The following is a 23,854-nucleotide window of genomic DNA, read 5'->3' on the forward strand; positions in this document are numbered from 1 at the left end:
AGCTCCTACAACCCTCCCTATCTCTGTAACCTTCTCCAGACCCTACAACCCTCCTTATCTATGTAAAAGCCTCCAAACCATATAACCCTCCCTATCTCTGTAACCTCCTCCAACCCCTACAATCCTCCCTAACTCTGTAAATGCCCCCGGCCACTACGACGCTCCCTATCTCTGTAACCTCCTCCAGCCACTACAACCCTCCCTATGTCTGTAACCTCCTGCAGCCCCGACAACCATCCCTATCTCTGCAACCTCCTCCAGCCCCTACAACCCTCCCTATCTCTGTAACCTCCTCCAGCATCTAAACCCTCCATATCTCTGTAACCACCTCCAGCCCCTACAAACCTCCCTATCTCTGTGACATCCTCGAGCCCCTACACCATTACCCATGTAATTAACCTCCTCCAGTCCCTACAACCCTCCCTATCTCTGTAACCTCCTCCAGCTCCTACAACCCTCCCTATCTCTGTAAGGTCCTTCAGTCCCTGCAACCCTCCCAGTCTCTGTAACATCCTGCAAACCATACAACATTCCCTATCTCTGTGAACTCCTGTAGTACATACAAACCTTCAAATCTCTAACCTCCTCCAGCTCCTACAATCCTCCCTATCTCTGTAACCTCGTCCAGCCCCTTCAACACTCCCTGTTTATGTAACCTCCTCCAGCCCCTAAAACCCTCCCTATCTGTGCAACCTCCTCCAGCCACTACAACCCTCCCTATCCCTGTAACCACCTCCAGCCCCTACAATCCTCCCTATTTCTGTAACCACCTTCAGCCCCTACAACACTCCCTATCTCTGTAACATCCTCCAGTCCCTACAACCCTCCTTATCTCTGTAAAATCCTCCAAACCATATAACCCTCGCTATCTCTGTAACCTCCTCCAACCCCTACAAACCTCCCTAAATCTGTAACTTCCCCCGGCCCCTACACCCCTCCCTATCTCTGTAACATCCTCCAGCCCATATAACCCTCCCTATCTCTGTAACCTCCTCCAGCCCCTACAACCCTCCCTATCTCTGTAAGCTCCTCCCGCCCCTACAACCCTCCCTATCTCTGTAACCTCCTCCAGCCCCTACAACCCTCTCTATCTCTGTAAGCTCCTCCAGCCCCTACAACCCTCCCTATCTCTGTAAAACCCTCCAGCACCTACAACTCACCCTATCTCTGTAACCCACTCCAATACCTACAACCCTCCCTGTGTCTGTAATCTCCTCCATGCCCTATAACCCTCCCTATCTCTGTAAACCACTCCGGCACCTACAACTCTCCCTATATCTGTAACCTCCTCTATCACTTACAACCCTCCCAGTCTCTGTAACATCCTGCAAACTATACAACCCTCCCTATCTCTGTGAACTCCTCGGGTACATATAAACCTCTAAATCTCTAACCTCCTCCAAACTTACAACAATCCCTATCTCTGAAGCCTCCTCAAGCCCCTACAAACCTCCCTAACTCTGTAATCTCCTACAGCCCCTGCAACCCTCCCTATCTCTGTATCTTTCTCCAGCCCCTACAACCCTCTCTATCTCTGTAACCTCCTCCAGCTCCTACAACACTCCCTATCTCAGTAACCTCCTCCAACCCCTACAACACTCCCTATCTCTGTGACCTCCTCCAGCCCCTACACCCCTCCCTATCTCTGTAAGGTCCTTCAGTCCCTACAACCCACCCAGTGTCTGTAACATCCTGCAAACCATACAACCTTCCCTATCTCTGTGAACTCCTGTAGTACATATAACTCTCCCTAACTCTGTAACCACCTCCAGCCCCTTCAACACTCCCTGTTTATGTAGCTTCCTCCAGCCCCTACAACCCTCCCTATCTGTGCAACCTCCTCCAGGCCCTACAACCCTCCCTATCTCTGTAACCACCTCCAGCCCCTACAACACTCCCTATCTCTGTAACCTCCTCCAGCCACTACAACCCTCTCTATTTCTGTAACCTCCTACAGCCCCTAAACCCTCCATATCTCTGTAACCTCCTCCAGCCCCTTCAACCCTCCTTATCTCTGTAAAATCCTCCAAACCATATAACCCTCGCTATCTCTGTCACCTCCTCCAGCCCCTACAACTGTCCCTATGTCTGTAACATCCTCCAGCCCCTACAACCTTCTGAGATCTCTGCACTCCCCCAATTCTGGCTTCTTGACCCTCCCCCCATTCCCATCGCTCCACCATTGGCGGCTGTGCCTTCAGCAGGCTGGGGTGGCGGTGGGGGGGGTGGGGGGGTCCCTGAGCTCTGGAATTGACTCACAAAACCTCTCCGTCTCTCTCTCTCTCTCTCTCTCTCTTACCTGAAGCCCAGCCTCTGTGACCGAGCTTTTGGTCACATGTCCCTATTATCTCCTCTTAGGATCGCAGTCAAATTTTGTCTGGTAATCGCTCAGGTGATGCACTTTGGAATTTTTATTATGTTAATGACGTTACATAAGCATGATTCATTTATTGTTACTTTTCAGGAGAGACGGTGAATACTCCCGACGATCCCAAAATTGTGACCAAAAGTGTTGTTCCCACGGACATGTCAGCTGGTGAGTGACACCTCCTTCATTCTGACTCTCCCTCCCATTGCAGTTCGAGAGGGTGTTGAAGGGGTCAGGAAGTGAGCATCTTTCCTTTCCCTGCCACTCTTGTTATGAAGTTGCGCGCGCAGCCGTCAGTGGAGCTAACCAAACCAGCAGGAGGATGTCCGCTTCACCTCATAACGTGGGCGAGAAAATTCTGCCCAATGTCAGAGCCAGTTGGGTCAAGTGGGTTCTGGATTTGGTGATCCACCCTGACCAGACCTGCGCTGTGCCCGGCAGGAAGATCTCTGACAGCCTCGCGCTGCCGAGGGGTACGACAGCCTATGAATGGAACAAAGGAGTGGCCACCAGCTTCATCAGCCTGGACCAGGAGAAGCTCTTTAACTGAACAGCTCCCCAAAAGGAGTTCTCGGTACCAACAACCAGCCCCTACAGCCCTCCCTATCTCTGTAACCTCGTCCAGCCCCTACACCCCTCCCTATCTCTGTAACCTCCTCCAGCCCCTACACCCCTCCCTATCTCTGTAACCTCCTCCAGCCCCTACAACCCTCCCTATCTCTGTAACCTCGTCCAGCCCCTACAACCCTCCCTATCTCTGTAACCTCGTCCAGCCCCTACAACCCTCCCTATCTCTGTAACCTCCTCCAGCCCCTACACCCCTCCCTATCTCTGTAACCTCCTCCAGCCCCTACACCGCTCCCTATCTCTGTAACCTCGTCCAGCCCCTACAACCCTCCCTATCTCTGTAACCTCGTCCAGCCCCTACACCCCTCCCTATCTCTGTAACCTCCTCCAGCCCCTACACCGCTCCCTATCTCTGTAACCTCCTCCAGCCCCTACACCCCTCCCTATCTCTGTAACCTCCTCCAGACCCTACACCCCTCCCTATCTCTGTAACCTCCTCCAGCCCCTACACCGCTCCCTATCTCTGTAACCTCCTCCAGCCCCTACACCCCTCCCTATCTCTGTAACCTCGTCCAGCCCCTACACCCCTCCCTATATCTGTAACCTCGTCCAGCCCCTACAACCCTCCCTATCTCTGTAACCTCGTCCAGCCCCTACAACCCTCCCTATCTCTGTAACCTCGTCCAGCCCCTATACCCCTCCCTATCTCTGTAACCTCGTCCAGCCCCTACACCCCTCCCTATCTCTGTAACCTCGTCCAGCCCCTACACCGCACCCTATCCCTGTAACCTCCTCCAGCCCCTACACCCCTCCCTATCTCTGTAACGTCCTCCAGTCCCTACAACCCTCCCTATCTCTGTAACCTCCTGCACCACCTACACTCCTCTCTATCTCTGTAACTTCCTCCAGATGCTACAACCCTCCCTAACACTGTAACATCCTCCAGCCCCTACAACCCTCCTTATCTCTGAAATCTCCTCCAGCCCCTACAACCCTCCCTATCTCTGTAACCTCCTCCAGCCCTTACAACCCTCCCTATCTCTGTAACCTCCTCCAGCCCCTACAACCCTCCCTATCTCTGTAACATCCTCCAGCCCCTACAACCCTCCCTATCTCTGTAACATCCTCCAGGCCCTACAACCCTCCCTATCTCTGTAACATCCTCCAGCCCCTACAACCCTCCCTATCACTGTAACATCTTCCAGGCCCTACAACCCTCCCTATCTCTGTAACCTGCTCCAGCCCTTACAACCCTCCCTATCTCTGTAACCTCCTCCAGCCCATACAACCGTCCCTATCTCTGTAACATCCTCCAGCCCTTACACCCCTCCCTATCATTGTAACCTCCTCCAGTCGCTACACCCCTTCCTATCTCTATAAACTCCTCCAGCCCCTTCAACCCTCCTTATCTCTGAAATCTCCTCCAGCCCCTACAAACCTCCCTATCTCAGTAACCTCCTCCAGCCCTTACAACCCTCCCTATCTCAGTAACCTCCTCCAGCCACTCCACCCCTCCCTATCTCTGAAACCTGCTCCAGCCCCTACAACCCTCCCAGATCTCTGCGCTGCTCTCAGTTCCGGCCTCTTGACCATCCCCCAGTTCCCATCGCCCCACCATTGGCGGCTGTGCCTTCAGCTGCCGGGGGGGGCGCCCTGAGCTCTGGAACTCCCTCCCTAAACCTTTCCCCATCTCTTTGACCCAGGGATCGGAGAGGGTTCGCATGACTCACAATCAGAAGCTGAATGAATCTGTTCATTGTTCTTTGCTGTTAGGATTAAGCAAGGGGACATGGACAGGAATCCTTGTGATGATATTTCTACTGTTTCTGGCAATCATTATGGGAATGGCACGTTACACATGGGAAAAAGAGCATCAGCACACAGTGAGTATGATCAGCAGAGTAAATCTCCCTCTACACTGTCCCCATCAAACACTCCCAGGACAGGTACAGCACGGGGTTAGATACAGAGTAAAGCTCCCTCTACACTGTCCCCATTAAACTCTCACAGGCCAGGTAGAGCACGGGGTTAGATACAGTGTAAAGCCCCCTCTACACTGTCCCCATCAAACACTCCCAGGACAGGTACAGCACGGGGTTAGATACAGTGTAAAGCCCCCTCTACACTGTCACCACCAATCACACCCAGGACAGGTACAGCATGGGGTTAGATACAGAGTAAATCTCCCTCTAAACTGTCCCCATCAAACACTCCCAGGACAGGTACAGCACAGGGTTAGATACAGTGTAAATCTCCCTCTACACTGTCCACATCAAACACGCCAACGGAAGTTACAGCACGGGGTCAGATACAGTGTAAAGCTCACTCCACACTGTCTCCATCAATAACTCCCAGGACAGGTACAGCACGGGGATAGATACAGAGTAAAGCTCCCTCTACACTGTCCCCATCAAACACTCCCAGGACAGATACAGCACGGGGATAGATACAGAGTAAAGCTCCCTCTACACTGTCTGCACTGAGTCTGAATCTGTCCTGTGAAGCTGATATCTTCTATGTTTTTGTTCTAACAGGATATTCAGGCTTAACCCAGTGTCGGGTCCTTGCCCAGCCTGTGGTTTGCCTTCGAAGTAGTTCCAGTTTCAACCTCGCTGGATATTTCGGACCGCTAAATGTGCAATTCATCCTCCTCTCCCTGTTGCCCACTCGCTGCTTGGGATGGAAATTAGATTGAAGAGTCTTTCCAGAGATTGGAGACCCCATTGAATGCACAGCAACCAGGACTGCGACATGCAGTGAAATGAAGAATATTCTGTTACCGATTCACTGGAGATCCCCGAGAATAGCTGCAGCTCGTATTTCAGAACTGCCCAGAGCTGGGGCTGGGGCTTGAGGGTTCTCACGGTCTCTGGGTGAAGGGGCCGGCCATTTTGGACATAGACGAGGAGAAACGTCCTCACTCGGAGGGTGGTGAATCTTTGGGATTCTCTCCCCCCACCCGGGAAGCTGTGGTTGCTCCGTCGCTGAGTATATTCAAGACTGAGGTCGACAGGGTTTTTGGGCACTGAGGGATAGGGAGGGATGGGGGAGCTGAGGGAGGAGATCGGCCACAATTGTACTGACTGGGGTAGCAGGCTCAAAGGGCAGAATGGCCTCCTCCTGCTCCCAGTGATGATGCCCTCTAAATCTACTGTCCCAAACAAATAAATCAAGGAATCCGCCCTTGTGCCCTCTGTGGCTGCGACCTCTCTTCCCATCTCCAAATGGTTGGAGCACGTTCTTGCCTCTTCAAATCCTGCCCATATTACCCACACCTCCAACCTGGACCCTCCCCTCAGGTGTCTGCGCTGCCTATAAAAAGAGCACTAAAACGGCCCATGTCGAAGTCGGAACATGACATTGCATGTGAATATCATGCAGATAAACCTTCATTCCCTGTCTGTCTCCACCTGCCGGATATGGTTGACCACACCATCCTCCTCCTCCTCCTCCTCCTCCACCTCCGAAAGCCTCTCTGCTGTTGTCCACCCGGGTATTTCTGCACTCCCCCCATTTCTTCCCTCCTTATCGATATAGAAGCGAAAAGCTGCAGATGCTGGAAATCCAAAACAAAAACAGAAACAGAAATACCTGGAAAAAACTCAGCAGGTCTGGCAGCATCGCCGATGGGGTTTTTGAGGGAGCGCTACACTGTCGGAGAGTCAGTACTGAGGGAGTGCTGCACTGTCGGAAGGTCTGTACTGAGGGAGTGCTGCACTGTCGGAGGGTCAGTACTGAGGGAGCGCTGCACTGTCGGAGGGTCAGTACTGAGGGAGCGCTGCACTGTCGGAGGGTCAGTACTGAGGGAGTGCTGCACTGTCGGAGGGTCAGTACTGAGGGAGCGCTGCACTGTTGGAGGGTCAGTACTGAGGGAGCGCTGCACTGTCGGATGGTCATTACTGAGGGAGTGCTGCACTGTCAGAGGGTCAGTACTGAGGGACCGCTGCACTGTTGCAGGGTCAGTACTGAGGGAGTGCCGCACTGTCGCAGGGTCAGTACTGAGGGAGCGCTGCACTGTCGGAGGGTCATTACTGAGGGAGTGCCGCACTGTCAGAGGGTCAGTACTGAGGGAGTGCCGCACTGTTGGAGGGTCAGTGCTGAGGGAATGCCGCACTGTCCGAGGTTCAGTACTGAGGAAGGGAGCATTGCCGATGCTGCCAGACCTGCTGAGTTTTTTCCAGGTATTTCTGTTTCTGTTATTGCTTCCCTCCTTATCGATCCGATGGTGGCCAGAGGAATCATAGGAACAGCATCCCTTCCCGCTTCCAACGCTCTGGAGTCCCCAAAGATCTACCCTTGGCCCTCTCCTACTGCAAATCCTGCCCCCCCTCGGCAACATCCCCCCAAAGCACAGCCACTACATGTCCACCCCCCACCCCAACTCCAGCTCACCACCGCCTCCCTCGACTCCTCCAGTGCTGCTAAATTACCGGACACCTTATCCGAAACTAGTACTGGATGGGCAGGAATTCCTTCCCATGCAACCTCGGAAGGACTGTTTTCCTCCCTCAGTTCCAAATTCCATGCCCGAGTGACCCCCACCCCAGCCCCGTTGCTCTCCCTAGCGGATGTCCGAGATTAAACCAAGCTGTTCACTAGCTCCAGGTCACACCCCCAACCTGAGGTGAGCTTCCATCATCACATCCACACCATCTCTGAGGCCTCCACTTCCTTCTGCGTAATATCGCCCGACTTCACTTGTCTCAGCTCATCAGCTGCTGAAGCCCTCATCCGTGCCTTCGTCACCTCCACACTCGGCTATTCTACTGCGCTCCCTCAGTACTGACCCTCCGACAGTGCAGCGCTCCCTCAGTACTGACCCTCCGACAGTGCAGCGCTCCCTCAGTACTGACCCTCCGACAGTGCAGCGCTCCCTCAGTACTGACCCTCCGACAGTGCAGCGCTCCCTCAGTACTGACCCTCCGACAGTGCAGCGCTCCCTCAGTACTGACCCTCCGACAGTACAGCGCTCCCTCAGTACTGACCCTCCGACAGTGCAGCGCTCCCTCAGTACTGACCCTCCGACAGTGCAGCGCTCCCTCAGTACTGACTCTCTGACAGTGCAGCACCCCCTCAGCACTGACCCTCCGACAATGCGGCACTCCCTCAGTACTGACCCTCTGACAGCGCAGCACTCCCTCAGCACTGACTCTCTGACAGTGCAGCTCTCCCTCAGCACTGACCCTCCGACAATGCGGCACTCCCTCAGTACTGACCCTCTGACAGCGCAGCACTCCCTCAGCACTGACCCTCTGACAGTGCAGCACTCCCTCAGTACTGACCCTCCGACAATGCGGCACTCCCTCAGTACTGACCCTCCGACAGCGCAGCGCTCTCTCAGTACTGACCCTCCGACAGCGCAGCACTCCCTCAGTACTGACCCTCCGACAGCGCAGCACTCCCTCAGTTCTGACCCTCACATTCCACGCCCCCCTATAAATTGGAGTTCATGCCAAATCTCACCTGACTTCTCTCCGCTTTAAGGCTCTCCTCGTAAAACCCGACCTCCCCCCGACCAAGCGTTTGACTGTCTGTCTCTCGAAACCTCCTTATGCAGCTCGGTGTCAAATCCTGCCTGTGAATATCTCCTGCCAAGCACCCCTGGCAGGTTCGAATGCATGAGAGGTGCTACACACATGCAAGCTTTTTGTTGTACATTGTCACATTGTTGAAAATGGGTCTGTCAGAGAAATATAAACATTCTAATGTGCGGTGATAAGGCAACTCGGCTTTTTTGATGTTCAATCATATCAGCGACTGAGAATACAGCTCAAACATCGAGGCAGGACTTCCGTTGCTGGGATTTCGTGGGTTTTCCTGGTAAATGGAATCTTCCCTTAATGTTTGTGAAACTGAGCAAGGAACCCGCATTGCACTGGCGCCTGTCACCTCCTCAGGTCATCCCAAAGCGTTTCACAGCCAAAGAGGGACTTTTTTTCCAGCCAGGCCACTGTTCTAATGCAGGAAACACAGCAGCCAAATATGCACACAGCAAGATCCCACAAACAGCCATGTCATCATCCCCAGATCACCTGTTTTTTAGTGATGTTGGTTGAGGGGTAAATATTGGCCCCAGGGGCACCGGGGGGAACTAACCCCCCCACACCCACCCCCCCCCCCCCCGCCCGCCTGGCTCTTCTCCCGAACAGTAGCCGTGGGACATTTCACACCTGCCTGAGAGGGCAGACAGGGGCCTCAGTTTAATGTCACAAATGTCTTCAACAGTGCAGCACTCCCTCAGTACTGACCCTCCGACAGTGCAGCACTCCCTCAGTACTGACCCTCTGACAGTGCAGCACTCCCTCATTACTGACTCTCTGACAGTGCATCACTCCCTCAGTACTGACCCTCTGACAGTGCAGCACCCCCTCAGTACTGACCCTCTGACAGTGCAGCGCTCCCTCAGTACTGACCCTCTGACAGTGCAGCACCCCCTCAGTACTGACCTTCCGACAGTGCAGCATTCCCTCAGTACTGACCCTCTGACAGTGCGGTTCTCCCTCAGTACTGACCCTCTGACAGTGCAGCACTCCCTCAGTACTGACCCTCCGACAGTGCAGCACTCCCTCAGTACTGACCCTCTGACAGTGCGGCACTGCGTCAGTACTTGCATTGGGATGTCTGCCTGGACAATGGGGCTCAGGTCTCTGAAGCGCAGCTTAAATCTCCCACTTCCTGACTCGGAGGTGACTGAGAGAGAGAGAATGTGGGTGATGAACGTGCTGAGCTACTGCTGCAGCGATGGAGACCTCCAGAGGTGTGCCCAGGACGTATTGGCTGATTGGATGATTCTTGAGTGCAATTGTTGTGTTGTATCCTGCACAGTTTATCATTAATTCCCAGCAATGCTACCAGTCCATCCTCACATCAACAAACTCTTTTAGACACAGCGTTCTGCCCACACACAAAGCCAATCCCTTACCTCCCACACCCCTCAGTATTAAACTCACTCCAGTACTAGTCACTGAAGGCAGCCTGAGAGATCGCTGACTGAAGCGTACGGTATCCTAGGCTTTATTACCACAGAATCACACAGAATGCAAAAGAGGCCCTTTGGCCCATCGAGTCTGCACCGACACGTGAGAAACACCTGACCTACCTCCCTGATCCCATTGACCAGCACTTGGCCCCAATAGCCTGGAATGTTATGACGAGGCCAAGTGCTCCTCCAGGTACTTTTTAAAGGATGTGAGGCTAACCCGCCTCCACCACCCTCCCAGGCAGTGCATTCCAGACCCTCACCACCCTCTGGGTGAAAAAGGTTTTTCCCTCACATCCCCCCCTAAACCTCCTGCCCCTCACCTTGAACTTATGCCCCCCTCGTGCCTGAATGGCGCGTAGAGTACAAGAGCAAAGGAGGTGATGTTAAACCTGTATAAAACACGGGTTTGGACCCAACTGGAGTATTGTGTCCAGTTCTGGGCACTTTGGGAAGGATGTGAAGGCTTTAGAGAGAGAGAGAGAGAAAGAGTGCGGAAAAGATTCACCAGAACGGTTCCAGGGACGAGGGGAACTTCAGCTCCGGGGACAGGTCGGAGAAGCTGGGGCTGTTCTCCTTGGAGGAGAGAAGCTGGAGAGGAGATTTGATCGAGGCGTTCGAAACTATGAGGGGTCCCGGGACAGAGTCGATCGGGATAAACTGCTCCCATTGTTGTGGGGTGGGGGGGAAGAAGGATGGAGAACATGGGGGTGGGGGGACACGGGTTTAAGGGTGATTGGTAAAGGAAGCAACGGGGACAGGAGGAGAAACTCTTTCACGCAGCGAGTCGGTTAGGATCCGGAATGTTCCGCCCGAGAGTGTGGGGGTGGGGGGGGGGGGGGGGGGGGCAAGAGAGGGTGGAGGGGGTGTTGGGAGGGGGGAGGGGGGGGGGTGGGAGGGGGGAGAGTGAGGGGGGAGAGTGAGGGGGAGAGTGAGGAGGGAGAGGGGGGTGGGAGGGGGGAGAGTGAGGGGGAGAGTGAGGGGGGAGAGTGAGGGGGGAGGGGGGGAGAGTGAGGGGGGAGGGGGGGGGTGGGAGGGGGGAGAGTGAGGGGGGGAGAGTGAGGGGGGAGGGGGGGTGGGAGGGGGAGAGTGAGGGGGGGAGAGTGAGGGGGGGAGGGGGGAGAGTGAGGGGGGAGAGTGAGGGGGGAGAGGGGGGGTGGGAGGGGGAGAGTGAGGGGGGAGAGTGAGGGGGGAGGGGGGGAGAGTGAGGGGGGAGGGGGGGGTGGGAGGGGGGAGAGTGAGGGGGGGAGAGTGAGGGGGGAGGGGGGGTGGGAGGGGGAGAGTGAGGGGGGAGAGTGAGGGGGGGTGGGAGGGGGAGAGTGAGGAGGGAGGGGGGAGAGTGAGGGGGAGGGGGGGAGTGAGGGGGGTGGGGGAGAGTGAGGGGGGAGGGGGGGTGGGAGGGGGAGAGTGAGGGGGGAGAGTGAGGGGGGGTGGGAGGGGGGAGAGTGAGGAGGGAGAGTGAGGGGGGGAGAGTGAGGGGGGAGAGTGAGGGGGGAGGGGGGGGTGGGAGGGGGGAGAGTGAGGGGGGTGGGAGGGGGAGAGTGAGGAGGGAGGGGGGAGAGTGAGGGGGAGGGGGGGGAGTGAGGGGGGTGGGGGGGGAGTGAGGAGGGAGGGGGAGAGTGAGGGGGAGGGGGGGAGAGTGAGGGGGGAGGGGGGGAGAGTGAGGGGGGAGAGTGAGGGGGGAGAGTGAGGGGGAGAGTGAGGAGGGAGGGGGAGAGTGAGGGGGGAGAGTGAGGGGGAGAGTGAGGAGGGAGGGGGAGAGTGAGGGGGGAGAGTGAGGGGGGAGTGTGAGGGGGGAGGGGGGGAGAGTGAGGGGGGAGAGTGAGGGGGAGAGTGAGGAGGGAGGGGGAGAGTGAGGGGGGAGAGTGAGGGGGGAGAGTGAGGGGGGAGAGTGAGGGGGAGAGTGAGGAGGGAGGGGGAGAGTGAGGGGGGAGAGTGAGGGGGGAGAGTGAGGGGGAGAGTGAGGAGGGAGGGGGAGAGTGAGGGGGGAGAGTGAGGGGGGAGTGTGAGGGGGGAGGGGGGGAGAGTGAGGGGGGAGAGTGAGGAGGGAGGGGGAGAGTGAGGGGGGAGAGTGAGGGGGGAGAGTGAGGAGGGAGGGGGGAGAGTGAGGAGGAGAGTGAGGAGGGAGAGTGAGGGGGGAGAGTGAGGGGGGAGAGTGAGGGGGAGAGTGAGGAGGGAGGGGGAGAGTGAGGGGGGAGAGTGAGGGGGGAGTGTGAGGGGGGAGGGGGGGAGAGTGAGGGGGGAGTGTGAGGGGGGAGAGTGAGGAGGGAGGGGGAGAGTGAGGAGGGAGGGGGAGAGTGAGGGGGAGGGGGAGAGTGAGGGGGGAGGGGGGGAGAGTGAGGGGGGAGTGTGAGGGGGAGAGTGAGGGGGAGAGTGAGGGGGGAGGGGGGGAGAGTGAGGGGGGAGTGTGAGGGGGGAGAGTGAGGGGGGAGAGTGAGGAGGGAGGGGGGAGAGTGAGGGGGGAGAGTGAGGGGGGAGAGTGAGGAGGGAGGGGGGGAGAGTGAGGGGGAGAGTGAGGAGGGAGTGGGGAGAGTGAGGGGGAGAGTGAGGGGGGAGGAGTGAGGGGGGAGGGGAGGGGGGAGAGTGAGGGGGGAGAGTGAGGAGGGAGAGTGAGGGGGGAGAGTGAGGGGAGGGGGGGGTGGGAGGGGGGAGAGTGAGGGGGGAGAGTGAGGGGAGGGGGGGGTGGGAGGGGGGAGAGTGAGGGGGGAGAGTGAGGGGGGAGGGGGGTGGGAGGGGGGAGAGTGAGGGGGGAGAGTGAGGGGAGGGGGGGGTGGGAGGGGGAGAGTGAGGGGGGAGAGTGAGGGGGGAGGGGGGAGAGTGAGGGGGGAGAGTGAGGGGGGAGGGGGAGAGTGAGGGGGGAGAGTGAGGGGGGAGGGGGGAGAGTGAGGGGGGAGGGAGGGAGAGTGAGGGGGGAGTGTGAGGGGGGAGAGTGAGGGGGGAGTGTGAGGGGGGAGAGTGAGGGGGGGGGAGAGTGAGGGGGGAGAGTGAGGGGGGAGAGTGAGGGGGGAGTGTGAGGGGAGAGTGAGGGGAGGGGGGGGTGGGAGGGGGGAGAGTGAGGGGGGAGAGTGAGGGGGGAGGGGGGAGAGTGAGGGGGGAGAGTGAGGGGGGAGGGGGGAGAGTGAGGGGGGAGAGTGAGGGGGGAGGGGGGAGAGTGAGGGGGGAGGAGGGAGAGTGAGGGGGGAGTGTGAGGGGGGAGAGTGAGGGGGGAGTGTGAGGGGGGAGAGTGAGGGGGGGGGAGAGTGAGGGGGGAGAGTGAGGGGGGAGTGTGAGGGGAGAGTGAGGGGGGAGAGTGAGGGGGGAGAGTGAGGGGGGAGGGGGGAGAGTGAGGGGGGAGAGTGAGGGGGGAGAGTGAGGAGGGAGAGTGAGGGGGGAGAGTGAGGGGGGAGTGTGAGGGGGGAGTGGGGGGAGAGTGAGGGGGGAGTGTGAGGGGGGAGTGGGGGAGAGTGAGGGGGGAGAGTGAGGAGGGAGAGTGAGGGGGGAGAGTGAGGGGGGGAGAGTGAGGGGGGAGAGTGAGGAGGGAGAGTGAGGGGGGAGAGTGAGGGGGGGAGAGAGTGAGGGGGGAGAGTGAGGAGGGAGAGTGAGGGGGGAGAGTGAGGGGGGAGTGTGAGGGGGGAGTGTGAGGGGGGAGGGGGGGAGAGTGAGGAGGGAGAGTGAGGGGGGAGTGTGAGGGGGGAGTGGGGGAGAGTGAGGGGGGAGAGTGAGGGGGGAGGGGGGGAGAGTGAGGGGGGAGGGGGGGGTGGGAGGCTGATTCTATCGGGGGTTTCGAGCCGGAGTTGGATCGTTAACTGAAAGGGGGAGAAAACGCGCAGAGGGAGCGGCGCCTGAGTGCGAGAGCCAGCACAGACAATAGTGGGCCAAATGGCCTCCTTCTGCCCCACAGCAATTCCAATCCCTTCTGTCAACAGCAGTAAAACAGGCCAAAGGGTGCGTGGTTTGTTTGGTTGTGTTTTTTTTTTGCAAAACGGATGATTTTATTTCTGTACAGAGGTAATTACAGACACAGGACAGTGCACGCTATTAACAGGGGCTCACACACAAACACAGCAAACCTGCAGCTCCCCCAGTCTCCAGTCTGTGCCCGGGCTGCGTTTGGAGAACGATGGCCCATACGTGGTCTTCTGGTCCTCCCACAGGGGACAGGGGACAGGGGAAGGCCATTCTGCCCCCTCGGTTCTGATCCCCCTCCCTCCACCACCACCCACCCCCCACCCCCCTTCCCTCAAGCCTAGAGTAAAGGAGATTAACCTGGTAATTTGATGGAAAGAGAGAGAGAGAGAGAGACAGTCACCACTGAGACAGCATTGGGAGGAGTCCAGCCCCGTTGTGGTTATCAGTTCAGGCTTCGCTTGCACCCTCTCTCTACGTCTGTCAGACAATCGAAAGTCGGTCTTAACTCAGACGAGGGCAGAATCCAATGGGTTCCAATCAACGAGGTTCGACCAATTCCCCGCGTTTCAGAGCAAAACCACAACAAAGGATATAAATATACAAGATTCTTGCTTTACCAAAGAAAAAAAAAATAGGTGAAAAAATAAATATATCGGTTGTTTAATGACGGCACGTATATATAAACTCCAGTTTCCATTGAGACAAAATACCTCTGCATGCGTGTGTGTGTGTGTGTGTGAGCGAGTGAGTGTGTGTGTGTATCTGAGTGTGTGTGAGCGAGTGTGTGTGTGTGTGTATCCGAGTGTGTGTATGTGCGTGTGTGTGAGCGAGTGTGTGTGTGTATCTGAGTGTGTGTGAGCGAGTGTGTGTGTGCATGTGCGTGTGTGTGAGCGAGTGAGTGTGTGTGAGAGTGTGTGTGTATCCGAGTGTGTGTATGTGCGTGTGTGTGAGCGAGTGTGTGTATGTGCGTGTGTGTGAGCGAGTGTGTGTGTGTGTATCTGAGTGTGTGTGAGCGAGTGTGTGTGTGTGTGTGTGTGTATCCGAGTGTGTGTATGTGCGTGTGTGTGAGCGAGTGTGTGTGTGTGTGTATCTGAGTGTGTGTGTGAGCGAGTGTGTGTGTGTGTGTGTGTGTATCTGAGTGTGTGTATTTGCGTGTGTGTGAGCGAGTGTGTGTGTGTGTATCTGAGTGTGTGTATGTGCGTGTGTATGTGCGTGTGTGTGAGCGAGTGAGTGTGTGTGAGAGTGTGTGTGTATCTGTGTGTATGTGCGTGTGTGTGAGCGAGTGAGTGTGTGTGAGAGTGTGTGTGTATCTGAGTGTGTGTATGTGCGTGTGTGTGAGCGAGTGAGTGTGTGAGAGTGTGTGTGTATCTGAGTGTGTGTATGTGCGTGTGTGTGAGCGAGTGAGTGTGTACGTGCCTGCGTGTGTACAGGTTAGTCTGTGTGTGTCGGCTGGTGTGTGTGTGTGTCTGTGGGTGTAAGGTTTGTGTGTGCATGAGTATGAGTGAGAGTGCGTGTGTGTGCGTGTGTGAGTGAGAGTGTGTATGAGTCAGTGTGTGTGCACATGCGCACAACCTGTTTGCGCGTGTGTGTGTGTATTTGAGTGTGTGTCTGTGTGAGTCCGTGAGTCTGTGTGTGTGCGAGTGAGTCTGTGTGTGTGTTTGAGTATGAGTCTGTGTGTGGGTGTGTGTGTGTGTGCACGCCTTTGTGTGTGTGTTTGAGTATGTCTGTGTGAGTGAGTCTGTATGTGTGTTTGAGTGTGAGGCTGTGTATGTATGTGTGTGTGTGTGAGCAATCTGTGTGTGTTTGAGTGTGTGTGTGAGTCTGTGTGTGTTTGAGTGTGAGTTTGTGTGTGTATCTGTGTTTGAGTGTGAGTCTGTGTGTGTCTGTGTTTGAGTGTGAATGTGTGTGGGTGTTTGTGTGAGTCTGTGTGTGTTTGTATGTGTGTGTGTATGTGTGTGAGTGCGCATGAGTCTGTATGTGAGTGTGTGTATCTGTGTGTGTATGTGTATCTGTGTGTGTGTATTTGTGTGTGTCTGTGTGTGAGTGTGCATGTATCTGTGTGTGTGTGTATCTGTGTGTGTGTGTGTGTGTATCTGTATGTGTGTGTATGTATTTGTGTGTGTGTATCTGAGTGTGTGTGTGTACGTGTGTATGTATCTGTGTGTGTGTGTGTATCTGAGTGTGTGTGTGTATCTATGTGTGTAAGTGTGTGTGTATGAGTGTGTGCGCATCTGAGTGTATGTGTGTGTATGTGTGAGTGTGTGTGTATCTGAATGTGTGTGTGTGTATCTGAGTGTGTGTCTGTGTGTGTGTGTATCTGAGTGTGTGTGTGTGTATGTGTATCTGATTGTGTGTGTGTATCTGAGTGTGTGTGTGTGTGTATGTGTGTGTGTGTGTATCTGAGTGTGTGTGTGTGTATCTGAGTGTGTGTATCTGAGTATGTGTGTGTGTGTATCTGAGTGTATGTGTGTGAGTGTGTGTGTGTGTATCTGAGTGTGTGTATGTGTGTGTGTGTGTGTGTATGTGTGTGTGTGTGTGTGTGTGAGAGTGTGTGTGTGTGTATCTGAGTGTGTGTGTGTGTGTATGTGTATGTGTGTGTGTGTGTGAGTGTGTATGTGTGTGTGTGTGTGTGTGTGTGTATGTGTATGTGTGTGTGTGTATCTGAGTGTGTGTGTATGTGTATGTGTATGTGAGTGTGTATGTGTATGTGTATGTGTGTATATGTGTGTGTGTATATGTGTGTGTGAGTGTGTGGGTGAGTGTGTGTGTGAGCGAGCGAGCGGGCGAGTGGTGATTCCTTCCAACATCAGCAGATTCTCGAAGCCTCTCTGTAACTCTTCCTCAGCATCTTCACTTTGCTGAATCGCGGAATGTGTAAATTCCTTTGTTCTCACAATGATTACCTCGGCAGAGAAAAGAGAGAACCAGCGCCTTTCCCCACCTTGGGACACACCAAAGCGTTTCACAGCCAATGAAGGGCTTCTTTTTAAATCACTGCTGTAATGAAGGAAACCGGGCAGCCAATTTGCACACAGCAAGATCCCACAAAGAGCGATGAGACGATGACCCAGATCATGTTTTTAGTGATGTTGATTAATGTCAATAATGGCTGTGCGATCTTTCACAGCCACCTGACACGGCACATAGAGCCCCGCTTTTATGTCTCATTCAAAAGCAGCAGCTGCAGCACTCCCTCAATACTGACCCTCTGACAGTGCAGCACTCCCTCAGTACTGACCCTCTGACAGTGCAGCACTCCCTCAGTACTGACCCTCTGACAGTGCAGCGCTCCCTCAGTACTGACCCTCTGACAGTGCAGCGCTCCCTCAGTACTGACCCTCTGACAGTGCAGCACTCCCTCAGTACTGACCCTCCAACAGTGCAGCACTCCCTCAGTACTGACCTTCCGACAGTGCAGCACTCCCTCAGTACTGACCCTCTGACAATGCGGCACTCCCTCAGCACTGACCCTCCGACAGTGCAGCACTCCCTCAGCACTGACCTTCCGACAGTGCAGCACTCCCTCAGTACTGACCCTCTGACAGTGCAGCACTCCCTCAGCACCTACCCTCCGACAGTGCAGCACTCCCTCAGCACTGACCCTCTGACAGTGCAGCACTCCCTCAGTACTGACCCTCTGACAGTGCAGCACTCCCTCAGTACAAACCTTCCGACAGTGCAGCACTCCCTCAGTACTGACCCTCTGACAGTGCAGCACTCCCTCAGTACTGACCCTCTGACAGTGCAGCACTCCCTCAGTACTGACCCTCCAACAGTGCAGCACTCCCTCAGCACTGACCCTCCGACAGTACAGCACTCCCTCAGTACAAACCTTCCGACAGTGCAGCACTCCCTCAGTACTGACCCTCCGACAGTGCAGCACTCCCTCAGTACTGACCCTCTGACAGTGCAGCACTCCCTCAGTACTGACCCTCCGACAGTGCAGCACTCCCTCAGCACTGACCCTCCGACAGTGCAGCACTCCCTCAGTACTGACCCTCCTACAGTGCAGCACTCCCTCAGCACTGACCCTCCGACAGTGCAGCACTCCCTCAGCACTGACCCTCCGACAGTGCAGCACTCCCTCAGTACTGACCCTCCTACAGTGCAGCACTCCCTCAGCACTGACCCTCCGACAGTGCAGCACTCCCTCAGCACTGACCCTCCGACAGTGCAGCACTCCCTCTGTATTAGCACTGGGGAGTGCTGGCCTGGATTATTGAGCTCAAGCCTCTAGAGGGTAGGCCTGGACCCACAAGTTTATGAGACTGAATCTTGAGAGAGAGAGAGAGAGAGAGAGGGGGAGAGAGCAAAACCCACTGAGCAATTGCCCCTTGAGTTTACTGAGCTACAATGGTCCCAGTCTGACACAGTCTCAGTTTTAAAATTCTCATCCTCCTGTTCAAATGCTTCCATGGCCCCTCCTCCCCTCCTCACATCCCTGTGTAACATCTTCCAGCCCCTACACCCCTCCCTATCTCTGTAACCTCCTCCAGCCCCTACACCCCTCCCTATCTCTGTAACCTCCTCCAGCTCCTACAACCCTCCCTATCTCTGTAACCCCCTCCAGCCCCTACAACCCTCCCTATCTCTGTAACCTCCTCCAGCCCCTACAACCCTCCCTATCTCTGTAACCTCCTCCAGCCCCTACAACCCTCCCTATCTCTGTAACCTTCTCCAGCCCCTACAACCCTCCCTATCTCTGTAACCTTCTCCAGCCCCTACAACCCTCCCTATCTCTGTAACCTTCTCCAGCCCCTACAACCCTCCCTATCTCTGTAACCTCCTCCAGCTCCTACACCCCTCCCTATCTCTGTAACCACCTCCAGCCCCTACAACCCTCCCTATTTCTGTAACCACCTCCAGGCCCTACACTCCTCCCTATCTCTGTAATCTCCTCCAGCCCCTAGAACCCTCCCTATCTCTGTAACCTCCTCCAGCCCCTACAACCCTCCGAGATCTCTGCGCTCCTCCAATTCCGGCCTCTTGACCATGCCCCGATTCCCATCGCTCCACCATTGGCGGCCGTGCCTTCAGCTGCCTGGGGGGGGTGTGGGGCCTTAGCTCTGGAACCCCCTCCCTCAACCTCCCTAACCCTCTCCACCCCACCTTTCTGTCTCTCTCTCTCTCTCTCTCTCTCTCTCATACCCCTTGAAGATGCTCCTTAAAACTGACCCCCACCTTGACCCAGTTTTTTTTTTTGCCGAATCTGTGTCAAGCTAATAGTCAACGATTCGCGATCCTGTGAAGCACCCTGGAGGTGGCGGGGGGGGGGGATGCGGTGCCGCGTCAAAGTCGCTATATAAATGCAATTTTCCGTGGGCTCCCGCTCGGGAAGACGCCGGTCAAGTCTTTGGTGGAGGCAAGATGGCCGCCCCGGTCCAGGGCCTGGTCTCCGGAGGCCTTTTGGGGCTGAATCAGTCTTTGGGATCCTCTCCGAAAGGCACCAGGAGTGACCGAGGGGAGGTTGTTTGTTTTTTTTAAAGGGAAGGATGGAGCAGTCGGAGGTAAAAGCAGGAGAGAAGATGGTTTCGGACGGAGAATCCCGGTTGTCTGGTTCACTGATCTGACGCCTCACCCACGCTGCTGGTCCACATCTGGCCCCCCGGGGGGTGTGGGGTGGGGGGGGGGGTGGTGGGCGCAAGCTCAGGGTTGGTTTGGAGTTTTATCACTCACGGGCAGTGTCCTGGTTTTTGGGAAGAGACAGAGGCGTTTTTGAGTGAAAGGTTCAGCCAAACCTCCTTCCAAGGAGGCCCGGTGTGTTTCGTCCAGGGGCCGGCGCCTCTTCACCATGTGGGGCTGTCCCTCAGGGATCCCTCCCGACCCCTGCCCCACCCCCCCAACCCCCTCGGAAATATCACCCCCAAAGCCCGCACATCCACCCACCCCCTCCCCACCACTGCAAACTGGAGTCCATGCCAAATCTCTCCTGACCTCTCTCCGCTTTAAGGCTCTCCTCGTAAACCCCGTCCTCCCCCCCGACCAAGCGTTTGTCCGCCAGTCCCCTCACATCCCCTTATGCGACTCAGCTTACGTGAGCCAACTGCTTCTGCGCCTTCCAGTACCGGAGGAGCAGAGATTGCCTCCAGTTAAATACTGGGAACACTGGAGCCGTTGCTTACGGGTCCCTGTTCCAAACTCTGTTCCCAAGTGAGTGACCCTTGCAACACGCTCCTGGCTGGTTGTTTTTTATACATTCACGGGGATGTGGGATTCGCTGGCTGGGCCCAGCGTTTATTGCCCCATCCCTAACTGCCCCTTGAGAAGGTGGTGGGTGAGCTGCCTTCTTGAGCCGCTGCAGTCCCTGTGGTGTAGGTACTCCCACAGCGCTGTTAGGGAGGGAGTTCCAGGATTTTGTCCCCGTGTGGTGTAGGTACACCCACAGCGCTGTTAGGGAGGGAGTTCCAGGATTTTGTCCGTGTGGTGTAGGTACACCCACAGTGCTGTTAGGGAGGGAGTTCCAGGATTTTGTCCCCTGTGGTGTAGGTACACCCACAGCGCTGTTAGGGAGGGAGTTCCAGGATTTTGTCCGTGTGGTGTAGGTACACCCACGGCGCTGTTAGGGAGGGAGTTCCAGGATTTTGTCCGTGTGGTGTAGGTACACCCACAGCGCTGTTAGGGAGGGAGTTCCAGGATTTTGTCCCTGTGGTGTAGGTACACCCACAGTGCTGTTAGGGAGGGAGTTCCAGGATTTTGTCCGTGTGGTGTAGGTACACCCACAGCGCTGTTAGGGAGGGAGTTCCAGGGTTTTGTCCATGCCGTGTAGGTACACCCACAGCGCTGTTAGGGAGGGAGTTCCAATATTTTGTCCATGTGGTGTAGGTACACCCACAGTGCTGTTAGGGAGGGAGTTCCAGGATTTTGTCCCTGTGGTGTAGGTACACCCACAGCGCTGTTAGGGAGGGAGTTCCAGGATTTTGTCCATGTGGTGTAGGTACACCCACAGCGCTGTTAGGGAGGGAGTTCCAGGATTTTGTCCATGTGGTGTAGGTACACCCACAGCGCTGTTAGGGAGGGAGTTCCAGGATTTTGTCCATGTGGTGTAGGTACACCCACAGCGCTGTTAGGGAGGGAGTTCCAGGATTTTGTCCATGTGGTGTAGGTACACCCACAGCGCTGTTAGGGAGGGAGTTCCAGGATTTTGACCCAGTGACAGTGAAGGAACGGCCGATATATTTCCAAGTCAGGATGGTGAGGGGCTTGGGAGGGGAACTTCCAGGTGCGGGTGTTCCCCATGTGTCTGCTGCCCTTGTCCTTCTAGATGGTAGAGGTCGTGGGTTTGGAAGGTGCTGTCGAAGGAGCCTTGGTGAGTTGCTGCAGTGCATCTTGTAGATGGTACACACACTGCTGCTACTGTGTGTCGGTGGTGGAGGGAGTGAATGTTTGTGGATGGGGTGCTGATCAAGCGGGGCTGCTTTGTCCTGGATGGTGTCGAGCTTCTTGAGTGTTGTGGGAGCTGCACTCACCCAGGCAAGTGGGGAGTGTCCCATCACACTCCTGACTTGTGCCTTGTAGATGGTGGACAGGATTTGGGGGGAGTCACCATATCCTTCTATTCCTTTCGCCCTCGTGTGTTTATCCAGCTTCCCCCTTAAACACATCGACACTATTCACCTCGACCACTCCCTGTGGGAGTGAGTCCCACATTCTCCCCACTCTCTGGGTAAAGAAGTTTCTCCTGAATTCCCCCATTGGGTTTATTAGTGACGATCTCATATTGATAGTTCCCCCTAGTTCTGGTCTCACTCCGACAAGTGGAAACATCTTCTCTAGGTCTACCCCACCGAAACCCTTTCGTCACTTTAAAGCCCTCGATCAGGTCTAACCTCAGCCTTCTCTTTTCTCGAGAAAAGTGCCCCAGCCTGTTCAGACTTTCCCAATGGTTATAACCCCTCAGTTCTGATATGTGCTTGTAAAGACAAAAGCAGGGTGAGATAGAGAATCGTCAGACAGGTTACTTCTGCACACGCTAACACACGGATTAGGAAATTAGGAATGAGACGGTCAGAGTTTAGCGAGAGTTTAGCGGGGGGGGGGAGCTGCGAGCGACCATTCCAAACTCAAAACTCAAGGGGTGACAACAGTTTTTGTTTCCCATCATTCCCATATCCGTCCTGAGTGGCCGAGTGAGATTCCAACTGAGTCAGGACCTTCCAATCCCGAGGGCAGGTTGCACAGACTTGTGTCCACCCCCCCCCCCCCACCCCACACCGAGTCTCGAAGATAAAGGGGTGATCAAATAGAGGGGGGGTGTTTAAGACGATTCACGGACTCGATGGGGTCGCTAGAGAGAAACTACTTCCCCCCGCCCCACTGGTGAGGGTGGGGGTGTGGAGGGGATCCACAGCAAGGGGGCGGAACCTTAAAATTGGAGCCAGGCCGGTCAGGGGGTGATGTCAGGAAGCACTTCCTCACACGAAGATTGAGGGGGGGTGTGGGGGTGGAAATCTGGAACTCCCTCCCCCAGAAAAAGCTGTCGAGACTGGGAGGGGTCAATTGGAAAATTTCAGAACTGAGATTGAGACCTATTTGTTGGGTAAGGCGGGGTTAAGGAGGGAGCTCCTGTGGCGCATCGGTGAGCGCCCTGCCGCTGGCTCAGGAACTCCAGGGTCAAGACCCACCTCAGGGCTTGACCACCATGGGAGGTGCCTTCATAAGGTGACCAAACAGGTTGAGGATCAGCCTGTAAATCCTTCCAGAAGGCTGGATGGGAGGCGGTTAGAGAGGGAAGGTGTCCTGGTCAGTCACACAGCATGAGCCAGCGACCAGCCATTGCAACTGAACCATGGACCCACCCGATGGAAGTCCAGGGTCCCCAACAGCCCCACTTAGGGCCTGGTACCCAGAGAGAGACCAGAGAGAGAGAGAGACAGAGAGAAGGCAGCAAACACTTTAACAGGGATGTCAAGACCGGGTGCGGAGGAGATTTACTGGGACGGTTCCCAGGGGAAGAGGCGACTTCAGTCCGTGTGGAGGGACTGGGAGAAGCTGGGACCGTTCTCCCTCGGAGCGGAGAAGGTTAAGGGGGAGATTGAATCGAGGCGTTCAAAATCAGGAAGGGGTTTTGGATAGAGTCGATGAGGAGAAAGTGTTCCCAGTGGCAGGAGGGTCGGTAACCAGAGGGACACAGATTGGAGAGAATCGGGGAAGAGGACCAGAGGTGGGGGGGAGATGAGGAGGATTATTTTTTGACACAGCGAGTTGCTGTGATCTGGAAGGCGCTGCCTGAAAGGGCGGTGGAAGCAGATTCAATAGGAACTTTCAAAAAAAGGGGGGGAATTGGAGAAATACTCGAAGGGGAAAAATTTGCAGGTCTGTGGGAGGGACGAGCAGGGGGTGGAGGGGGGAGAGAGAGGGGACTAATTGGATAGATCTGTCAAAGAGCCAGCACAGGCACGATGGGAAGAATGGCCTGCTGATGTGCCAGGTGAGTCCTCGAAGGGCAAGAGCAGAAACGCCAAAGGGGCAGGAATTTATCGGAGGGGGTGTTTGTTGGAATGGAGGGAGCAGCGACCTGAGCTCGGATGGTGTTTTCAGGAGGTGCGGAGAGTGCAGCGAGAGAGACAGCATGGAGAGGGTGGGGGGTGGGGGGAGGTGGGTGGGGGGCAGAAAGGTCAAACCTACTCGGACTTGGTGAGCGGCATTTTGTCGTTGGAGGTTCCCGCGTGTTTGGCCTTGTTGTATTTTTGAAGCGGGCCTCCCGTGTGGATCTCGCAGAGGTTTCCTTTAGGCTCAGCACTGCACCACGTGGAAGGAAGAGAGAGAGAGGGAGTCTCAACACCCGGACATGACCACAGCACAGCGTGCCGTTCACCGCGCTGACAGCCGCTTCCCCTGGCGCACTCCCACCTCACTGACCGAGCGCAGCCATTACTAACCGTCCAGAGCGGGGGATACGGGGTGGGGGGGTGGGTGCGGGGGTTGGGAAGGGGGGGGTGGTACAGCTTCCATTCAGGATGTCCCACAGAACTTCACAGCCAATCAGGGACCTTTTTTTTTGTTGCCAGTCAGGTCACTGTTGTAATGTAGGAAGCGCAGCAGCCAATTTGCGC

At 55.9% G+C, this 23,854-nt stretch overlaps 2 protein-coding genes across 4 annotated transcripts in view; one reads left to right on the top strand and one right to left on the bottom strand.

Moving 5' to 3' along the window:
• LOC121274058 (G8 domain-containing protein DDB_G0286311-like) overlaps window positions 1-6,117 on the top strand; it is a 34,313-nt gene extending 28,196 nt beyond the window's left edge. For all 3 annotated transcript variants that reach the window (XM_041181196.1, XM_041181197.1, XM_041181198.1), the window contains exons 4-6: window positions 2,465-2,536; window positions 4,709-4,818; window positions 5,470-6,117. In XM_041181196.1, coding sequence (XP_041037130.1) covers window positions 2,465-2,536; window positions 4,709-4,818; window positions 5,470-5,484 — 197 coding nt within the window. In that variant the 3' untranslated portion in view covers window positions 5,485-6,117. The remainder of the gene's footprint in view (window positions 1-2,464; window positions 2,537-4,708; window positions 4,819-5,469) is intronic.
• Window positions 6,118-18,947: 12,830 nt separating this feature from the next.
• Window positions 18,948-23,854, bottom strand: part of LOC121274044 (neural cell adhesion molecule 1-like) — a 44,782-nt gene continuing 39,875 nt past the window's right edge. The window contains exons 13-14 of the mRNA XM_041181181.1: window positions 23,427-23,540; window positions 18,948-19,488 (exon numbers count right to left, since the gene is read on the bottom strand). Of these exons, the coding sequence (XP_041037115.1) occupies window positions 19,449-19,488; window positions 23,427-23,540 (154 nt within the window). The 3' untranslated portion in view covers window positions 18,948-19,448. The remainder of the gene's footprint in view (window positions 19,489-23,426; window positions 23,541-23,854) is intronic.

The sequence above is a fragment of the Carcharodon carcharias genome, assembly GCF_017639515.1.
Source record: "Carcharodon carcharias isolate sCarCar2 chromosome 29 unlocalized genomic scaffold, sCarCar2.pri SUPER_29_unloc_2, whole genome shotgun sequence".
Classification (NCBI taxonomy): domain Eukaryota; kingdom Metazoa; phylum Chordata; class Chondrichthyes; order Lamniformes; family Lamnidae; genus Carcharodon; species Carcharodon carcharias.